An 18,251-nucleotide genomic window follows, 5' to 3' on the forward strand; every position below is an offset into this window, starting at 1 on the left:
GGAGTTTGCTCGGAGACCACTCAGTCCGGAGGCAATTAACGTCGCACGGGCGACTGATTTCTCACTTGACACGTCTGGCGGGACGTCAGCTGTGCAGCAAGGGCCTCTTTACAGTGGCGAATTCTGACGATAGCCGAGTAGAGATTGTAAGCCAAGAATCGTGGAAGGCTCTCTCTCCGGGGGCAGATGTTCCGAAAAGAGCAGCCTCCAAGGGTCGGGCCATATGGTTTCCCGGATCCCGTCGAGGGATTCTTCGACGCTACGCAGGCCTACCCTAATCTATCGACCCGGCCATCGGGGGACACGGTTTTTTTAAACAATACAGCCTTTGTGGCGGGCCAGCGGATGTTGCTAGTTCTCTCGGGACTTCAAGGTCGAGCCGACGAACCCTGGTAATCGCGGTGAAAGCACTCGAACGCAATGATATCGATAATCTCTGCCCCTCTGTGCGGGCAACGAGCATTCGTTAAATCACAAAGTTCGCGAGGAATGAAAATATTTTCCTCTCTGCGTGCAATTATAATATTCTTGGTCGGCTGGTACTCGTTACGAAAATGTTTAGAGTTCGAAAGAGGGTGGGAATTGTTCGGTTCGTCTTCGGCAATCTAAATGATCTGAGGAAAACTTGTCAGGAAAATTAAGGAGCTGGGAAAAGGGAAAATAGGGAATGTACGGAAAACTTCTAATTCCTTTTAACAGTTCTGTAAGACACAGGGTTAATTAAGGATACCATATTTGCATCACACCGGGGTTGACGTTCTTAAATTACGTAAGGCTTTTGAGGAAGGGGGAATATAAAATCTTAAGAGTTCTCATACTTGGAGAGGGAGGGGTAAGAAATTACCAAAACTACCCGCGCGCAATTTAAGGACGGCGCCTTATATAAAATAGCTATCGAGGATTCGTGGAAAAATTTCCTCGTATCTAATTCTAAATCTTCTAATATTCCAACGTTATTTCCAATTAAGGGGTCACTCTGGTTAGCGCGCCGATAAATTCAGCGATTTTCAGGAATTTATTGCGAAGAAAGCAATTGAATTAATGGAATAAAACTTTTTTCTACTGATTAAACGAGATTTCTACAGTAAATAAAAAATATAAAAGTAGTACAATTATTGCTTTTAAAATGCTTTTGAAAGCGATTTTGATGACATGGTTGAAAATTCGTGCCTCGCTCGTGCAGGCGATTTCAGCTGTTGTACTTATCTGAAACCAAAAACACAAACAGATTCTTGACCAGTATGACCGTCGCTATCGCTCGGACTAAAATTAGTGATTTATCTTAAAAATTAGCAAAATGGCGGGCAAAATGCAACAATCAATTTTTTTCTGTGCTATTTTCGATTTTAAAAGTAGGTGAGACTCAATAAAAAGACTTGGTTGTAGTCCCTGTCGGAGTCATAGGTGTGCAGAATAAGCAGAGCAATTTCTAAACCAATCAGTTCGATATATTTTGAGATTTTTCCTGCACCATGTAAAAAAATGACGTTTCGAGAAAAACGCGTTTAAAGTTTTCATTTGTAGAGGCCAAGCCTCTGCGCTCCCCACAAAATGCCTATGTAGAAGCTGAAATAATTGGAATTTTTCCATGAAAATTTAACAGCACATTCTTGAGGATATGTAATTTCGAAAAATGTTTAAAAAAAATCGATTTTTTCGAATCGTCTGACCAGAATGACCCCTTAATAACGAAACATGCTCTGCGCATCTAGCCACGGTTGGATCTCCTTGCAGCAAGCTGTATAAAATCGCTAACAGAAAGAAATTCCTTTAAATGCAACGATCTATCATTCGTCAGCGGTATCGAATGGAACGCGAAGCCCCGGTCGGGAAGGAAGGTACGGTCAAAGCAACGGAAAGAAGGCGAAACGCATTAAGGATCGAGAGAAAGGCGCCAGACGAGACCCCGGCCGCCATTATCGCGATACTTTATTGGTATTCGTTTCGACAGCGTGTAATATTCGTATCGTAATCGATCTACTCGATGCTCCGCGTGCTTCTCCTGCCTCGGAGCGGGCCCCATTGCGATCGATCGATTTCGTTGTTCCTTTTCACTCGGGTTTGCCAACTTTTTTGCATCGTCGCAACACATAGACATCGCGCAGCAAGAAAGCCGGCCCGAGCGTTCGGGCCACAATTGCTCCTCGCGGTGGTCGACCCGACTAACTCCATTTATTCTCAATCTTACCGCTTAATTTACTCGATTGAGCCGCGTAATTCAACCGGCGAAGTCAGAAAAAGAAGGGAGAATCTTTAGTCGGAAAAAGAGAGGGGGATCTTGAGTCAGTAGCAGCGTCTACCAATGTTTGACCTACCCTAACAAGAGGAGCGCGTGACGACCGGGTCACCGATTTGCTTGAAATTTCAGCAGTAATTAATACAGACAGTGTATAATAATGCGTTAAAGGCGTAGAATGCAGTATGGAATAATTTGTGAAAAAGTCGAGTTCAAAGTTTTGCCTCTTTTAGACCCTTGATATACGCGCTCGTATTCCTATAATTATGTGGATCTTAAGCGGAGGTTCCGGTCTAAAAGTCGATTTTTTTTATTTCATTTTTCGAATGTTCAACATTTTAGGAATACGTGTTTAAAAGGGTTTGTTGAAATTCGTAAAATTCCCGAAGTTGTAGGTATTTGAGTAGCGGCAAATGCATGGGTAACAACCGGCCACTCGGCGCCCACGTAAAACTTTAAACGCGTTTTTCTCGAATCAGTGTTCTCAAAACGGTGGGACTTGTATTTCCAAAAGTTATTATCCGATTCGACTGAAACCTTTTTTACTTTGAGGAATATACTTCTGGCTAGGAGGGAAACCAGAAAAAATGCAAAAAATTGAAAATTTATAATTTTCAAAGGCGTTGAAAGGGTGAAAAATATAGGGAAAAAGTGATTTCAAACTTCAAGTGTCGTTATTTTCTAAAAAAATGTTATTTTGTGATTTTTTCTGGTTTCCCCCCTAGCCAGAAATATATTCATCAAAATAAAAAAAGTTTCAGTCGAATCGGATAATAACTTTTACTTTAATTAAAGTAAATTAATCTTCCTTAATTAAAATTCCTTAACCTTGACTTTAACGACTCCCCAGTGCCGTCTGCAATGATTAATTATAAAACAAAAAACATATTTCTATAATTTAAGGCATCCTTAATACAATGCAAAAAGTCCCATTAAATTATATATAGTAGTTTTCTTTTAATTAATTCCTAAAGATCACCTATTTTTTTGGGCTCTAGACCGGAATGTCTCCTTAAGTAAGTATAGATCTAGATATCTATCGTAGATAGGACAAAGTACAGACCTTATACTACTTGAGATAAACAAAACTTTGAACTTGGCATCCTCGGAATACTTTAAATACTATCCTCTGTGTTTCACACCACATCACTATACTATACACTCCTCTTCTAATTACCTACTCCTCATATAACAGCGCTCAGTATACAAATTATCAAACAAACTTTCAAGGGACTCATTCTAAGCAGAGACGGGAAAATTATTATTTCAATAAAGATTTCGAATAACGAATGAGAGATAAATAAATCATCGAGCGCCTCAACTTCAGCGCGGAATAAATTTATCAACTTTAACTTTCACTGTAACTTTAACGAACAATTTTCTGGCGCGTCATTGAAAAAGTAATTCGACGTCGAATAAAGTTAAGGTGAAAGTTGAAAGATTTATTCGTCAAATAATCTAAAGTTAAAGCAACTCTTATTCGATCCTTTATTTAAATAATTGTTTATTTAGTTAATACCCAGCTCTGGTTCTAAGCAACCATGTACAATACACGTAGGTGATTGTTCCAGAAACGTTAAAAACAAGTCCCATACCAACGTCTTTTAATAAAAGGAGAAAACCGTTTACAAAGTGTGTACTTAGTTCACAGATCCGCGGTACATTAATTAACCAGCTGCTCTGTCACTTGCGAAAGGTATAGGGTCGCGCGATTCCCTTTCCGCCGTGATTCGCGGTAGCGTCACAGCTTGGTGGCGATGGTCTCCACGGCGTGCATTATTCGGATCATGATGGATCTATTCTCCTCGTCCCGTCGCTTGATGTACTCGAAGATCTGCTCGATACGCCGATCGGTCCGTGACTCGTGATCCTCGCGATACGGCCCCCTCGTCCGCCTCGACTTTCTCGGGGCCCCGTCGTCCTCGCCGTCGTCGCGCGACGCTTGCTCTTTGTCCCTGGTGGAGTCGGCCAGGTCGTTTCCACGCACCCTCGGCAAGTCCTTGGAGCAGTCCGCCTCCGACGTCGCTTTCCTGATCGTCAGCTCCGTGGCACGTGGTAGCCGCGACACCAGACTGCTCCTGGAGTCGCGTTTCTTCCTCGCGTAGCTTCTGCCTGTTTGCCTGAAAACAGAGGAGGCTCTGATTTCTGCTGAAGCCAACGGAACGGCTCCGATTATCCTCGCGGCTTCGCTGATTCTAGATGGTAATAGTACCCAGAGGGATCGTAAGACGGTTCCGCAGAAATCGGCCACTTTTACACTTTCAATCAGGAGATTTCGAACGTTCGACGCGTGCCGCGTGCGGGTCGCCCGTGGTTGTATTCCTAGAGCGCAGAGGTCGAACGCCTATGGGCGTTGCCCGCACAGGCGGCGTCGACTGATTGAATTCTATTGACGCTAGGAAAGTGATCTGTGTTAGAAGATCAGGGTGACGTCAGTAGTATTTCTTAATGGAATTTCTGTCTTCTTATATTTGAAAATAAATTAGACCCATGTTTCTTAAAAAGTGTAAGGTGGACTGGACTTCGCAATATTGTTGCACATCACAGCCACTTCTCTGTGGCATAAATCCAAAAGCAGATATCAAACTACCCTACTCTGGGTAGACCAACCTCTACAGTCCTCTAAATAATTTACGTAATCTAGTTTGAATGCTAATCCCCAACAGATGAATACTTTGAAATTTTCTCCTAATCTTCTAATCTCTAAACTTTGAAGGCCCCAAGCAACAAGGGAACCTCACATTCGAAAAAGCTAAAAAGAACTTCTTTTCCTATTCCTTCTTCGCTCATCTTCCTGCAAGATCTTCTACAAATACTTTCCGTCTACCAGAACGTCACACCCTTTTACATACACACCTCGTTGCTTCCCGAGAAGAAGGCACCCTCTCGATTTGTATCGAGCACTCGTCGCCGAACGCCCGCAGCCGTTGTTCGGCGAGCAGCTCGTTCCTTCGACGTTCGATTTCCGGGTTAGATCCGGCAGGAAGCGCGTCCACCGAGGAGGTGGGCTCTTCCGGCGTGACGGAGACGCAGAGGAACTCGTGGGGATCGATGTACTCCTCGTTGCTGGGGGTGGCGCGGTCGTGCCCCAGGATCTCGTCGATCGCGGTGTAGAACGGCCAGGAGACGTCGTCCGCCTTGCTTCTGTCTCCGTGGACCGGGTTCCTCAGCTCCTTCAACAGATCGCTGTGGCAGATGCATAGTAACAGGAATCGGCTGGACGAGCCGTGCTCGATCGTGGGCCAGCCGCACACGACATTCGTTGCTCAGACCACGCGCTCCTTCCTCCTTTCCATTCGACAGGAAGAAACGCGTTCGTCTTGTGCTTCGAACTTTTCCTTCACGTCCAATCAGTAGCACAAAGACCGTGGAACTTTAAGCTTCACGATTAAAGTAATTATATGCTATGTGAGAACCACTTGTTTTTTAGTCGCAGGAAGATTTTGAAGTCACCATTAATGAATTCTTTGAACTGTGATTGGACATCTCTGTGGTACTATAGCGTTTAAAATTACTATTACAAATTACTGGGTGGACTATATTAGTTGCTATCAAATTAATTTCACGTTACGAAAATTTGCAGACTTCTGCAAAGATCAATACTAAATTAATCTCGGAAATTATACTAGTTAAATTACTGTGTGTACTGTATTATTCACTATCGAATTAATTTCGTATTACTAAAATTTTTGCAAACGTCTAGGGTAAATGTGCCAATTATTGCCAGCGTCCCTATTACTGCCACTTCATTTACTTTACTTAATAAACACGCAACGTATGAAGAATAGTGTAAAAAAGAATTTATCATGAAATTGGGACTGTTCTTTTTATTATTACAGTACATTCTTTATACGTCTATTCTTTATACGTTACCTTTTTTTTTAAGTGAGATAAATATAGTGGCAGTGATAAGGACACTGACAGTAAATGGGACATCTACCCTGCAAAGATCAATACTAAATTTATCTCTGGAATTACACTAGTTAAATTACTGTGTACACTGTATTATTCACTATCGAATTAATTTCGTGTTACTAAAATTTGCAAACGTCCACAAAGATCAATACTAAAATAATCTCAGAAATAAAATTATACTACTTACAAGGAAAGATCCTGAACCCGAAAATTCAAAAAATTCTGAAACTTTGTGAATATGTAGGGAATGTCCTCCTGATTACAACGCAATTTTTGTTTGCCGCTCAAATTTACTCGAAGGGGGTGAAATTAACCCCTGAAAATTCGGTTATTTTCCGATTTCGTGTTATAACTCGCAAACTGTAAGAGATAGAAAGCAAGTTTCAAGACAAAAGTTACTTCTTTTAATTAGATCTACCATTTGGTAAAAAAATTATTTTACAGTTCACGAGTTGTAACAGAAAATCGTAAAATATCCTGCTTTTCAGGGGTCAAATATACCCTCTTAGAGTGAATTTGGGCAGCAAACAAAAATTGCTTTGTAATCAGCAGAAAATTCCCAACATATTCACAAAGTTTCAGAATTTTTTGAATTTCCGGGTTCGGGATCCTCCCTTGTTAGTTAAATTACTGTGCGTACTATATTATTCACTATCGAATTACTTTCGTATTACTAAAATCTGCAAACTCCTACAAAGATCAATACTAAATTAATCTGAGAAATTATACCACTTAGCAATTAGAAAAATAAAAAAGAAATGTCGCGCAGAGGCCTTCTTCCAAAATACACTTGCGAGCTGGCTGTTATTTTGAACGACTTCCCCCTGTACAAACAGCATTCGCCAAAAAAAAGACCGCGCACAAAGAAGTGAAGCAGAAGTGTTCATATCGCACAGAAAGGCTCTAAGAGCAGGAATTCGCAAAGCGCTCGCGCTGTATCTCCGAGACTTTGACTCCCAGCCGCCTCTTTCGACCTGGCGCTTATCTTCCCTGGGGGAGTGCGTTTATTATCCCTCTCCAAGGGGGGAGCGCAAACGGAAGGCTCGCGAAGCGACGCGCAGATGAAACGCCGACTATCTCGGTTAATCGCGCGTGGTAATAAAAGGCATCTGTCTCGCCCTCACTTTGTACTGCTGCAACAGGTTCGACCATTTCTTCTTCAGCACCCTGTAGTGCACGTTAGCCATTATGGTGGGGAACTCTTCTCGCATCTGCTGCAGAATGTATCTGGGGAAACAAAGAGGAGTAAGAAAAGAAATCCTGCGCTACGAAAAAGCTTCTTGATATCCGTGGAAGCACGTGAAACTGGATCCACTGTCCAACTTCTCTATAAGCGCACCTCTTCCGAGAACGGAACACGGAGGACACTATATTCACCGTTGCGAACAAAATCGGTCCATTGTTTTGCTCTTATCTCCCGTATGCTTCGAGCCCGATAACGGAACCGCGCGCAGAGGAACGGTCGATGAATAACAGCCACGGTGCTCGCGAGCCGGGCATGCAATATTGCCGGACGTTTCCGTTTCCGTTCGCGTGATGTATCGCGGTTAGAGTAATTGAATGTCATCTTAATATTTCCGCCGAGGAAGAGGTACCAACGCGTGTAGATTAAGGGGGCATCTCGTGTAATTCCAACAAGCATTGGGGATTTTTTTTAAAGAAACTGTAACACAGAGTAAAAAGTCTTTTTGGTGTTGATTTATACGTGTTTTAAGATGATAAAAATATATTTTTATTGTATTTTCTGTCCGATGGAATCTTTAATAAATAGCTGTAACTCTGACGGTGATAAAAAACAGGGTAGTGTAAACTAGGGATTGCATATCGGTAAATCGGTTTGAAGTTTTTTTTCACTGATAACGTAGTAGATTTTTTTTAATTACGATAGGAAGAAGTAATTATTTTTATAGAAATGTCACGAAATATATTTAATAATTAATAAATTTAAACGCAATTTCAACAGTTGTTTTGTTGTTATACATAAATATATTCAAGTATCAATCTCAAAGATCCATAGATTCAACAATTCGGTCATTCACTGGTTGGTTTACCCTACATAAAAACAGAAGAATTAATTGACGAATTTCAATTTTTTTTCTCGGTATTTTCGTACTTAAATGAACTCGCTATCGTATTAGCAACTTTCATAAGTTGTGGCCCACGCAATTTGATTTTATTCAGCGCAAAAAATCACCAGTTTCAGGGCACTTTTACAAAAACATGTACCAATCATGGGATTTTCATTATTCTACAGTAACGATTGGTAATACGATAACCATACTCATATGTTTTAAGAAACTCTTTCGATTTTAGATTTCAGATGAGCCTATCTTGAATAATTATATATTGAGTTATAGCTATTTATTCAAGATTTTTTTTTATTATCTTAAAACACGTATAAATCAACACCAAAAAGACTTTTTACTCTGTGCTACAGTTTTCTTTAAAAAAAATCTTAAATTTTGAAATGGATTACACGAGAATGTACCTTTGATTGCGTCTTACGACCGCGTGAAATAGCCGCGCTGTTACATATTTTAGCACGAGCCAGCGTGAACAGAGACCTGTCGGTTCGATTAGCTAACGACAGTGTAATGAATCAGATACATAGACGTAGCCCCGGGCGATTGGCAGGGTACTAATTATCAACGTGAACGTAACGTGCGCTAACGAGTGGGTTGTTCCAGGTCTGTCTAATTAGATTTGAATTTTTCCAGCGGAAGGAAAGCAAATTGTCGGGTGGATAATAACAGTAGATCCGTGATCTGGTTTCGTATCATTCGTTAATGGATTACATTCCGCACACAGTCCTTCGCGCTGTGTCAGCATCGAGGATTGAGGAGCATAGATAATACGTAGACATGCGTGTGGACTGCATGAAGGTGTGAAAAAGGAGTGGGGGAAGATAAATTGTACAGTGGGGGGATTCAAGTAACGTGGAGGGGGTAGTTGAGTGGAGGGAGATTAGAACAGTAGAGAGGGGATAACCACGTGATACAATAAGAGCAACAGATTAATCTTCTTGAGCAGTACTTCCCAGCCTTCTTTGAGTCGCGACCCCCTCTTATGATATTCAAATAACCTACGACACCCCCTCCCCTAAAAGATAAAAAAAAATTAATAAGATAAAGAAAACACATTAAAAATAGGTATTTTAGAATATAATTCTAAGTTAATAATATTTAATTATCTAATACACAAATTAAATATTATTAACTTGAATTATATTTTGAAATGCCTACTTTTAACGTGTTTTCTTTATCTCGTTAAATTTTTCTTGACTTATATGGAGGGCGGGGGCAAGTTTGCAAATAATATACTTAATATACTATGTAATATATATATATAATATACTTAAGGGGGCAAACCACTGTAACGGTCCGAAACGTAAGGGTGTTTTCAGGAATTTATTTCAACCAAACAACGCAAGTAAATCAATGGATTGATTAGTATAGTTAATAATGTACATATCGAAGGGTAAAAAAAAATTTTTTTCAATCAAATTCATAAATTCGTTTCCTGTATGCTCTTCATCAAAATGTGCGCTGCGGTAAAATCGTGCTTGTCGCTTTGACAGTGCCCAGGCCATATGGTTAATCCGAATTAAAAAAGACAAAAATATTTAGAAACTAGAAACCTACGTCTATTACGTGACGATAAAAAAAAGTCAAAATCGCAAAAAATTACAAAATGGCGGGCCACTGAAAAAATCATATTTTCAGTATGCAAAATCGAAGAAATGTTGATAAAAATAAAAGCAGGTTGTTAATTGAAAAAACCTGATCGTCACGTAATAGCAAGTGGTTGGTTTTTCATACAATAAATGCCCTTGCTCCCGTCAATTGGACGTACAGCTTTCTCTGTAGACTGTCAACGCGGTTGAAAAATGTCATTCCGAGAAAAACGCGTTCAAAGTTCCGCGCGGCGCAGTCGCGCGCTTGACACCGCTTCACGGAAAATACTGTATCTCCTTCAATTTTGCGAATTTCTTCATCAAATTTCGAGAGAGCATTCTTGAAACGTGCGTCTTTCAGAGATCGTGAAAAAGAAAAAATCGATTTTCCCGATTTTTTAGTGGTCTGCCCCTTTAAAGATATTTAATATATTTAATTATCTTATTTAGTGCGATGGTTGTGCTTGCATCTGGGTAACCAGCTTTTCCATTTCTTCATTTATGAACCCTTTGGGGGTGGCGCCCCACAGGTTGGCAACCACTGTTCTTGAGTGGCCAGTTGACTTTGCCCTGACTATAGTGACCTTTATCTATATACTATTCAGCTGGCTACATTTCTCAACAGTAATTAGAATAAATAGAACATTACTATGACTGAAACTGGCGCACATGTCGCCCAACAGAAATGAGACTGCTCGAGCCGCAAATTTCTTTCTCCGAGCACTTTTCTGGTCGCGCAGCAAAATGTTTACGTCGGCAGTTCATTGACCAGGACGCGTTTCAGGAGCACGAGGAGGGCTTCGCAGCGGAGAGGCGATGATGGTGTGTAATCCAAGGATTGGAAACAACCGACAGGTCGAACGCGCCCAGTTTTTCTCACAGTTTTCGCCGCGGCTGTTAATAATAGTGGTCCGCTGCCCGCGTCCCGATATTTCGGTGTTACGCGCTATTTTAGTCGACGGCAGGTCCTTTGGCATAGTCTCTTTTTCGGTTTCACGCGCTGGCGCAACTCTCCCGCGGCGAGTCGTTCAGCTTTCCTACGGCTCGCTAGATCCCGATAAGGAAGTAAAACGCGACGGGACGTGAAACGATACCTGCGATCGCGTTTCAGCGCACAAAGAACGCCCGTGGCGTGCTTCGATGTGGCTCCGCAGATTCGACGGACCTTTCTACCGATATCTTCGCATTTACACGGTGGAAATAGGGTTTCGGGAATTTTCTCTTCATTTTCCTTTTGCACGATCGAAATGTCTGTGAATTCTGCTTTCTACCCTCTGAGGGGAGTCTGTATATTCAGAAAGAAAGGAAATGGCGGTGGAGTGAAGAGTAATATACTAGTCACTTCAATTGGGCCAGGTTATGCAGAAACCTACCAACCCTCAAATGGCAAAAAATTAATTAAACGTATAATATTAATTTTTTATTGCACAGTAGACTTTGCAATAGATAACATATAAATAAGCGAGAAAGAGACAAAGAATAGTTAGATTTGAATAGCACGTATAACACTAGAGGAGTGCAAAAGGCGAGGTGCAGCTGTCAGCTGTTATTAAACTTACCATTTAAAGCTACTTAAAGCTAAAACTAATACAATAGAGTACACGAAAGGAAACGTAGACGGCCAAATAACAGAATCAAAAGTAAGAACTAACATCATATGCGTGTAGTTGGAAAAAGACAAAAGTAAAAGTTAATAATTAATTGTTAATGCTGATTAGCAAAAATAGTGGCACTGCATGCTTGAAGGATGCGATAGAGGTTACAGAGCGAATTTCATATGGTAGGGAGTTAAAGTAAAAGGCGGAACAGTAGGAAAACACATAGTACATTGTACGGATCCCATCATTTTGTGATATTTATTTTGCAAAAAATTACTAATCGATAGAACCTTTTTTTAAACTACGCCATAGTTTCATTTTAGGCGTAAAAAACAGAAGCTACAGAACAGTTAAAATGATACAAATTAGACTACTCCTCGCCATTAAATAATCCATTAAAAATCATTGTAAAACAATAGCAAGAAATAAAATATAACGAATGGAAATAAAGCTACTTTTCTTTAACAATTAAAATATTCAAACTAAGTTTACTCAATTTCAGATGATTGAGGGTTGGTAGCTTTCCGCATAACTTGGCCCAATTGATATATGCTGGGGCGTAAGGTGTTACATTCATAGCAAAGGATCTCGCGGTTTATAACAATATTTCGAAGCAGCAAGTGTTTCTCCATAATGACTTTCTCCAACTGAGGAAACGAAGAAACTCATTCAAAGTCCTTGAAATATTGTTTATGTGGTCCAAGGTTACTCGAAATTCATGTCCCAAGTACAGTAGTGTTTTGAAAGAAAGGCTGGGTTTCTGGCTTGAAATAAGGTGATCGCTATCCCCTCCACTTCCTCTGCTGTCGCCGCGGCGAATGAGCGAGGGAGCTACTCAAAGGGAAGACCGCGACCCCAGAAATTAAAAAAATATGAAACTTTGGGGATATGTATCACGTAATTTCTTTTTGCTGCCCAAATTCACTCTAAAGGGGTGAAATTCCGATTCTGTATTATAACTCGCGAACTATAAGCACTGTAAGTCACCAAATGATAGTCCTAATTAAAAGGAGTAACTTTAGTCTGAAAACTTTTTTTCTATCTCTTACAGTTCGCAAGTTATAACGCAAAATGGAAAAAAAATCGGTGGTTAATTTCACCCCCGAGCAAAAAAAAATGCGTAATACATACCCTATATATTCTTTACATATCCCCAAAGTTTCAAAAGTGTTATTTTTTTAATTTCTGGCTTGAGGGTCTTCCCCTGTCAATCTGTCTTGCTCATTGCACGCGATAAAACAATAAAGAAAAACTGGAAAAACGGTTCAGTCCCGGCGCCTTCTTACGAGACAAATCTGTACCCAGCCGTTCGAGGAGGGGGGAAGCGCAGAGGGCGAGCGGTTGTTTGAATGACAGATTGGCCATTAGGGCGGAGCGATACTATATAGGCGAAAATTTAAGTTTGAATTTTCAGTTGGCCTGGGTGCGGGATAGTTGTCTTTTGATTAATCAAACACAACTGTAAAAAAATTTTGGAAAATATTCATGTCTTAAGGTACCTGTTTCTCCTAAAAATGATTATATGATTATATGATCATTTTTAGGAGAAATAGGAACCTGCAGACATGAATATGATTATATGATCATTTTTAGGAGAAAAGGAACCTGCAGACATGAATATTATTAAGATTTGGAAAAATATTCATGTCTGCAGGTTTTTTTTTCTCCTAAAAATGATTATATTATTATATGATTATATGATCATTTTTAGGAGAAAAAGGAACCTGCAGACATGAATATTATTAAAAAAAAAATTTACAGTTGTGTTTGGTTAATCAAAAGACAACTATCCCGCCCCCAGGCCAACTGAAAATTCAAATTTCAATTTTCACCTATATAGTATGATTATATATTCATTTTTAAGAGAAAAAGGAACCTGCAGACATGAATATTTTTCCAATTTTTTTTACAGTTGTGTTTGGTTAATTAAAAGACAACTATCCCGCCCCCAGGCCAACTGAAAATTAAAATTTCAATTTTCACGTATATAATATGATTATATATTCATTTTTAAGAGAAAAAGGAACCTGCAGACATGAATATTTTTCCACTTTTTTTTGGTTACAGTTGTGTTTGGTTAATCAAAAGACAACTATCCCGCCCCCAGGCCAACTGAAAATTCAAATTTAAATTTTCGCCTCTATAGTATGATTATATAATCAGTTTTAAGAGAAAAAGGAACCTGCGGACATGAATATTATTCAAAAAAAAATTTACAGTTGTGTTTGGTTAATCAAAAGACAATTATCCCGCACCCAAACGAACTGAAAATTCCAATTTAAATTTTCCGCTCCGCCCTATTGGCCGCCCATGCTTAACGCACACCGTGTATACTTACTCCCATCCTGCTTGGGCGGAATATTTGCGGCCGGTGAAGAGCTTTCCATTTTCCTTTCGTAGCTGAATGAACCGGCAGGTAAGATTCTCGGTCCCTGTGGGCATTCGTTAGAGAAGGTTCAGGGGGTAGGGTTAGACACCATGCGCGGCTATCCGCGTGACCAGCGATTAATTGTGTACCCGTGTGCTAACGATTCCCCTATTAGACGCTTATTATATCGCCGGTGGAATGTCGCCGAGACCAGTCGCCGCGGTGAAAAGAGGCAGACGGGGATAACAATTGGACGGTGCGCAATTTAATACCGCGGGAACACGTGGAGGAGAGCCGGGGCGCACGCGCACACACGTCCACGCGCATTCCAGTGTGCGTTTCTTTGAATCGCTCGTGTGCATCGACACAGTCCGACGGTGGTAAAAACGGGAGTTACGATTCCGGTTGGGCACGCGAACGGAACACTATGGCCGTGGCTAATCCTGTTGCCACTTGGATCGATTCTCCAGCTTTTTAATTAAACGCAGCTAGGAGGCTCTCAGAATGATTTGTATAGGAAATTGAGAGGGGGAATAATGATTAAAAAAAAAGGAGAGATTTTATGAAAATTGAATTATAATTTCACTCCCACGTCAGATATGTATGACAGGGCTGGTTTCAGAGTAGCCTTCAACGAAACGTTAACTGAACTTTGTAATTTGATTAAAAGAAACGTTTGTAATAACACAATCCTCTTCATTTTATTATTTTAAGTATACATTAAACTGCAGGGTATCATGGGACGCACGTTACTTGCAAGGTCACGTCCAGTACATGTACAATAACACCGCGTGATGGAATCAAATTACTTCATTCAGTACAGCGTATCAATATATTCAAGAATCCCGCGTGACCTCGAGTGACGGTTACTAAAAGTGCCTTAAATAAGCAATATTCCACAATGAATAAAGTAGAAGCAAGAACTATGAGCCATTTAGTATGCAATGATTTCAATATAATAAACACTTGGGCGTCCGCAGGGTGGAGGGGCAAAAGGTGTCAGTTTTACCCTTTTCAAAAAAAAAACCTTATTTTTCAAATCTGATCTTTATTAAGTTTATACTAAAAAAGGGAATATTTTAAATTTCGGTTTTAAATATTTAATTAAATTAGCACTATAAAATAGGTAAAAGAAAGCAAGAAGGGTATATTTTTCTTTACGATCATCCCAAAGGTGCCCCCCCTCCCGGAAAAGTCTCCGGACGCTCCTGCACTTAACGTGTTTACTTGAGCGAATCCAACGCGTGCTGAAAACGCCCATAGGCGTTCGTTGCGCGTGTAAAGTATACCAAGCCTTCAGTACTACGCACGTTGGTATGCGTTTAACGCGACACCCTAGCAGGGACAAGTGTTAAAGGGATGAACTCGAAGCGTGGATTATAAGCACGTTAAGGGAAGGAAAGGATCGCGATGACTCGGTACGTGTCCATTGAAAACTTGTTTGAAAGGAGGCGAGACAATGGTCCGAATCGAGCGGAGGAAGGTGGCAAAGTTCAGACCGGCACAAAGCGAGCATTACAACGAACGATGACGCAAGGAGGAACGCGACCGCGACTCGCACTTGCGTATCACGCTTTGGATCTACGTAGCAAAAATGGATAACCATGACTGACGTATGCGTACGCGGGACGATTAAAACGGGCGAGCGAAGGGAAAACCACGGGCACGGTTAAGCGGAACGTTTCCCCCCCGTAGCTGTTGCGCGTTGCACGATCGTCGGCCGTAAACACGACAGCTCGGTACGGCGAGAGGACACTCGGTACACTCGGGAAAAATCGTACACGTGTATCCGCCGTGGCACCGCAGATGCATAGGTGTCCTCGCGGCTCGAACGGCAACAACTCACATCGAAATTTGGTCGGTTGAGAAGCCTGCGTCATGATGACCGCTCGATACGAATCTACCGTGGACGAGACGATCGGCCGTGCGAAGGCTTCTCATAGTCGAGATTCTGATGCGTACTAAAATCTAGACCTGGTTTCAGTCCTCACCGCGAGCTAGAGGGGAGCACGCGGAGGGGCACGGCCTGCTAACGCCGCGGTGGAAGCTGCAAACATAGATTTGGTGGGGACACGATACTTAGACGGTATATACGCGAGATTGTCCGCGGACGAGGCGTATAACCGGCCGTTCTTTGGGCGAGCGCCAACCAAGAAAGGAAAACAAACCGCGTCGCCATCTCCCATTAAAGCTACACAACAGCTCTTTTTCCTCCTCTTTGCTCGGCCAGCTGTTCCGTCCCTCTCTTGATTCACTGCGTTATCGACGCGACAGGACTCCAGCCGGGCGCTATTGATCCCTGTGATCGATCGTTGACAAAAATGCGCAGCTTCGCGCACGTCGTGTACCTCGCGAGATATATTCCTTTCCTCCTGTTTTCTCCGTACTTTCCATTCGAATTTTTAATGCGAGTTAATCGACGGTTGGAGTATGGTGGAACGGTCTGTGGCCATCGAATGCAGCACTGCCAAGATCGAAGTTCAAAAAAGTTTCCATAAATACAATTAACGTCTAGCATTGGCTATCTGCCCCTTTGGCACTGCCGTTCGAGCGATATAGCCTGGCGTTGGGTAAAACATTTATTCCTGCTAGATGGCTCAGCGTGATCGTTTCCTAATGTGGTATGAACGACTGCCGGAGATATCCGCGTCGTTACGATTCTAGAAATGCTTGGGTAAGAGCTCGAGGCCGTGGAATTATCGTTTTTGTGGAACAGCTGTAGGCAGCACTTATATCGAGTCCAGTGTTTTATGCAAACGCGTTTCGCGCGCGCAGTAAATGCGTGGACTTCCGAAACGCATCGTATTACACCTGTATAAGCACCCCTTGCGTGTCAACGCATTGCTCACGTTCGAGTGCAAAGACGCATATTTTTGCAACGTTTGTCCTTTGACGCTAATTTAACCGAAAGCCCTGGGTATATTTAAGGGGATCGAATTTCGCTGGAATTATGCGTAATGTCATACGCTTTATTCGTTGAATAAGGAATATTATTAATTACAAACTTATTTATACAATTAAAAATTTCGATTTCCCCTTTGTGTCATTTTCGAGCAACTGCTTAGTGCTCGTTACGCAGCTTAGCTGCTGGACGCATGCGCAAGACGAACGGGCGCTAAATATTTGACAGCAGATTGACGTGTTTAGTCTCGCGAAAATATCTCTGACTGCGATCTATGGATCTCATAACGTCAGCATGTTTGCCTAGTATTAAAGATCCATCGATGCAAACACGTAATAATACATAGACATCTCGCGTTAAATTAAAATAGCAGACATCTACAAGCTGAAAACGAATAATGTAGTTTTCAAATTTTCATCACAGAACCAACAGCATGATTTTCGTTCCCACCTGCGGTTCGCAGTTTTCTGAGAATTTTCCGCATTCCAACTGCATAAAACCTGCGCATACATAGCCAACAAAAGCCCCCAGAGTCCAGCTGCCGCACGGTTTTGCCGTCCAACAATGCCCCAGGTCAGAAGATCGTGTTTTACCAGGCCCGTCCAGCATAAGCCCTCACGATCGTGGCCAGCGTTCGAGGTGGCGCCGCGCGGCGGCAGTATCGGCGAACTACGATAAAACGACCAGGCGGTCTCTGTTTCCCTTTCAATGCAACTATCGCCCCTTCTCTTTTCCTTTTTCCCTCTCGCTCCTTCCGTTTCAGCGCGCAGAGAACGGCCTACTCTTTCATCCCGCGTCCCTGTCCCGCCGCTTTCATCCTCGTCGATTCCTCTCTTTCCCACCGTCCACTCCTTCGGTCCCTCCAACTTTCTCTCTCGTTCGCAGCTTGCAGCACCCTCTGTTCCATTCTCTCCGACCTGCGTCTCTGTTCAGTCGTCGGCCCCAGCCTCGGTCTCTCCTTCTCTCTCGCTCTCGCCGCGTCCTCTCCTCCATGCCCTTCGTTTCCATGCAACCTCCCTCAGTGCGTGACGACTCCGCGGGCCACGGAGAGCCAGAGAGGCGCGCGCGCACGGCCATGTTTACTCGGTTTCGGTGGCGTTTCTTTGTCGAACCGGACGCATTCTTATCGGTGCACGCCGCGATATTAATTATGCCCGCGGCCGGCCGCCGCGCGAGCACGTGTGCGCCGTGATCCGCCTCGATCCACCTCGATCGTCCCTGCTGGACCAAGTGTCGCGTTCCCCGTGCAAGTGAGCGCGCGAGCGTATGTTCAGGGCCTCTGCAGGCTCGGTAGCGCGAGCACGTTGCGCGGAGGCGACAGAGAAGGAAGACGCGGACCGTCCGTCGTCCCGGTGCTCGATAATAATCGTGCTGGCTTAACCTGGAGTACGGAACGCGAGGAGGATCGCTCGCCACCGCGAGATGGACGAGCTCCACAACGGTGTCATCCTGATCAAATGTAAGTCCTCCGCCGTTCGCGCGTTTCCCTTGTCAATCCTCCTCGCTGACCTCGCCGCGCACAGTACCCCCTGTCCGCCGCGCGTGCTCCTCTCAGCGCG

General features: G+C 42.5%; 2 protein-coding genes across 14 annotated transcripts in view; one reads left to right on the forward strand and one right to left on the reverse strand.

Moving 5' to 3' along the window:
- Window positions 1-18,251, forward strand: part of LOC143371577 (rho guanine nucleotide exchange factor 10) — a 77,391-nt gene that overhangs the window by 19,311 nt on the left and 39,829 nt on the right. Inside the window, exon 1 of one of the 7 annotated variants that reach the window (XM_076816926.1) lies at window positions 17,973-18,151. The exons of the other annotated variants lie outside the window; for them this stretch is intronic. Within the exon in view, the coding sequence (XP_076673041.1) occupies window positions 18,115-18,151 (37 nt within the window). The 5' untranslated portion in view covers window positions 17,973-18,114. Of the gene's footprint in view, window positions 1-17,972; window positions 18,152-18,251 lie in introns of those variants that run through there. 7 annotated transcript variants of the gene reach the window in all.
- LOC143371808 (uncharacterized) lies at window positions 3,824-17,215 on the reverse strand. Of its 7 annotated transcripts, none has more exons than XM_076817441.1 (5): window positions 17,119-17,215; window positions 13,761-13,854; window positions 7,276-7,378; window positions 5,093-5,409; window positions 3,824-4,356 (listed from the first exon to the last, which is right to left on the reverse strand). In XM_076817441.1, exons 1-5 carry the CDS (start codon window positions 17,198-17,200, stop codon window positions 3,978-3,980), a joined length of 975 nt encoding a protein of 324 aa, XP_076673556.1. In that variant the 5' UTR covers window positions 17,201-17,215; the 3' UTR covers window positions 3,824-3,977. The 7 variants fall into 7 exon arrangements, with proteins under 7 accessions (XP_076673556.1, XP_076673564.1, XP_076673572.1 ...); XM_076817449.1 differs by lacking the exon at window positions 17,119-17,215 and adding an exon at window positions 15,637-15,793; XM_076817457.1 differs by lacking the exon at window positions 17,119-17,215 and adding an exon at window positions 15,018-15,581.

This window comes from Andrena cerasifolii, chromosome 1 (assembly GCF_050908995.1).
Source record: "Andrena cerasifolii isolate SP2316 chromosome 1, iyAndCera1_principal, whole genome shotgun sequence".
Lineage (NCBI taxonomy): Eukaryota > Metazoa > Arthropoda > Insecta > Hymenoptera > Andrenidae > Andrena > Andrena cerasifolii.

Coding starts and splice junctions, on each gene's coding strand:
- LOC143371808 (XM_076817441.1), bottom strand. CDS start 17,200: ATGCGCAGGTTTTATGCAGTTGGAATGCGGAAAATTCTCAGAAAACTG. Junction 13,855..17,118: donor GAACGAAAATCATGCTGTTG/GTTCTGTGATGA, acceptor GAATGCCCACAG/GGACCGAGAATCTTACCTGC. Junction 7,379..13,760: donor TCCGCCCAAGCAGGATGGGA/GTAAGTATACAC, acceptor TTGTTTCCCCAG/ATACATTCTGCAGCAGATGC.